General features: G+C 31.2%; 1 protein-coding gene across 1 annotated transcript in view; it reads left to right on the plus strand.

The window, feature by feature from the left end:
* LOC117167051 (potassium voltage-gated channel protein eag) overlaps positions 1-3,258 on the plus strand; it is a 227,636-nt gene that overhangs the window by 180,791 nt on the left and 43,587 nt on the right. The window contains exon 9 of the mRNA XM_033351630.1: positions 2,574-2,937. Within this exon, the coding sequence (XP_033207521.1) occupies positions 2,574-2,937 (364 nt within the window). The remainder of the gene's footprint in view (positions 1-2,573; positions 2,938-3,258) is intronic.

The raw sequence follows: 3,258 nt of genomic DNA on the forward strand, positions 1-3,258 counted from the left end.
AATAGCTAATATATATAAATTTTCAAACAAATAGTCGAATTTGCAACTAAAATTATGATTTTCCAACCAAAAAGACGAACTGTACCAAAGTTTTTTCTGTCAAGAAAGAAAAAAAAAGTTCATGCAAATTATTTAACATTCAATCAGAAGTAAAATTTTCTATAAAAAAAGACGAATTTTTAACTAAAAAAGAATCATATTTAACCAAAAATGGAAAAGTTTCATTTTTGGTTCAAATATTTAATGTCGAATTATGAGATGAACCTTCAAACAAAACAAAGAAATTTTTTACGAAGTAGTTCGACTTTTACAAAAATAGATATATGATCAATTAAAAAATATCAATTTTCAAGAAAATATTTAAACTTGCAAGCAAGCAGATCAATTTTCAACTAAAATGATCAATCTTCATAACAAAAAAATGTCAGCAAGGTGGTTCAACCTTTAATCAAGTGCTTCAATTCTCAACCAAAAGATATAAATTTTGTAAAAATAATGTAATAGTAGATATTTCAACCAAAAAAGAGATTATGTGATTTAAAATTAAAAAATCCTTGAACTCAACCAAGAAAGGCAAATTTTGAACAAAATTGTAGTTTAGTTTTCTAGCAAAGAAGACTAATTTTAAATAAATATTTCATCACAAAAAAATGAAATTTCTTCCAAAACAAATTAATTTTTTAAACCAAAAAGACACATTTTCAATAAGATAGTTGAATTTTCAATACCAAAATATAAATTGACAACCAAAAATTAATTTTATACTAAAATAGTTAAATTTTCAAAACAGAAAATGAATTTTCAACAAAACAGTTGAATTTTTAACTAAACACGATGACTTTTCAACATAATTGTACAATTTTCAACCACATAATACAATTGTCAACTAAAACAACTTCAAATCTTTTAGCTTCAAAGAAGCTAAAAGAAGTCGTTTAAAACGGAAATTAGCTTAAAAACTTATCTGACTTTCAAACCACAAATACATCAAAATATTCGTATAACTAGTTATAAAGTCGAAGAGTACAAAATTTATTAATATTAATTTTTTGCTTTTCGACTTTTTTATATATTTCACATTTTAAAAAACTTACATTTTCAGGAAAAATGATCATTTTGTAAATTTTAAACTCTGAAATTTTTCTTTTGAGGATTTGAAAAAAAAGAGAAACTGTCCATCCGTATCAAAATGAAAAAGTTAATTTGAGCCAAGCTTAAATGTAGCGCTTCTACTAAAACTTCTATTTTTAAATGAATCAATTTGAAATGTAGGGCAAACAAAAATTATCAGATTCAAGATAAAGCTTCACAAATGATACAGTTGAAAACTGAAAACGTTTGAGAGTGAAAAATATTGAATTATTAGATACCTTCAAAGTTGAAAAGTTTAAATTGAAATCTACAAAAGCGCACAATTTTCAATTTATGATCCTGAAAATTGAGGCCAATTTATTCTTCTTAACATTTTTACTGAGCGGACGGGGAACACATTTGGTTTGTTTAACAGTTGCATGTAAAAGGGGGAATTTTTCATTTTACATTTTGTGCTGAATTAAAACAAGGATTTTTTTATTTCAAAGATTTTTATCGAGCTGTAAAGGAGCAAATTTTGGTATCAATAATTTCTAAATTAGAAAAACATTTTTTATTCCTGAGATTTCTATCGTTTTGAAAGGGAGAAAATTTTGGTTTTTAAGTTTTTCTAATAAGCTAGAAGAGGTAATCCTTTTATTTTAAATAAATATATTGAGTTGAAAGGGAAGATATTTTAACTATTAATTATTTTTTCGATGTGAAGAGGGACATGTTTTATTTTGAACATTTTTATTAATTTGAGTTGAAAGGGAGGATTAGTTTTAATTAAGAGCATTGAAATTTATAGCATGGACTGATATATTTTAACCAGAAATTAGAAACCATAGACCACCAATATTTATGGTATCTCAAAATTTTGTTCCCTCTCCTTAGTAATTTCTTAGCGAACCGCGTGAATAGAATGGTTACGCAATTGCCTGATCCTAAATTGACCACATATAGTTACTGTACTGTTACCGGGGCCCGCTAGATCATTTTTTTAGCCTTTTTCACATTTATTCACAAATTCACATATAACTCGACGCTCTTTTTACCTTTTTACACATTTGTATTTATTTATTTATATTTTTATTCATATGTTAACAAAATTAAGAATTATAAACTTAGTGCGGCAGCCCGATGTGCAATATGGAACGCTGAGTTGCCACACACAGCTTTTAATGCTTATTTGAATAAATAAAAATAAATAAATGTGTAAAAATATAAACGTTGAACGTAACGGTCACTGTGTGGCAACTTTTTGCATAACCGTTCCATTCACGCGGTCCGCTTGGGAAACCAAATTTACATTCCTAATCGGGTTTATAGCTTGCGATGAAAAAAACCTAAATAAAAATCTATCTGAGGAAAAAGCACAAGCTTTAAACGAGAATAAATTCCTTATTCTCTCATATCTCCTTTATAAAAAAAAAACGAGCGATGTTCATATAAATAGCAGTTATCTTTACTCTGCTCACTTTGACGATTTTCTGGCTTAGGTTGGCGTCCGATGGATGTTTGCGAGCTTTGGCGATGCATTTTACAATGTCGCACAGCGCTCCAGGGGATTTGCTGTATCACACCGGGGAATCGATCGACTCTCTCTGTTTCATTGTAACTGGTAGCCTGGAGGTGATACAGGATGACGAAGTAGTGGCCATCCTGGGGAAAGGTGACGTCTTCGGGGACAGCTTCTGGAAAGATTCCGCAGTCGGTCAGAGCGCAGCCAACGTCAGAGCCCTAACCTACTGTGATTTGCACACCATCAAAAGAGATCGTCTCCTCGAAGTTCTCGACTTTTATCAAGCCTTTGCAAACTCCTTTGCACGCAATCTTGTCCTCACTTACAATCTTCGACATCGGGTGAGTCAATTTACTATTGTATCATCTAAAAATCCAAAACGTCGATAAAAAATTAGTCAAAGCCGAGCGCCTAGAAAAAAAGTGTTTCCTAGCCCATTAAGTCGTTCAAATCTGCCCCTTGTATACATTTCCTCCCCTATTCCGTCTACTTTTGCCTACATTCCCTTCCTACTTCTCATTCTCTACAAACTCACTTCGTCACCATTCTTCTACTTCCGATCTCCTACCCCCTCACTTCCCCGCCTTTTCCGTCTCGCACTTCACCCTCCTACTTCCCATCATCTACTCCCTCACTGCCCATCCTATACTCTCTCACCTCCT

The sequence above is a fragment of the Belonocnema kinseyi genome, chromosome 2 (assembly GCF_010883055.1).
Source record: "Belonocnema kinseyi isolate 2016_QV_RU_SX_M_011 chromosome 2, B_treatae_v1, whole genome shotgun sequence".
Taxonomy (NCBI): Eukaryota; Metazoa; Arthropoda; class Insecta; order Hymenoptera; family Cynipidae; genus Belonocnema; species Belonocnema kinseyi.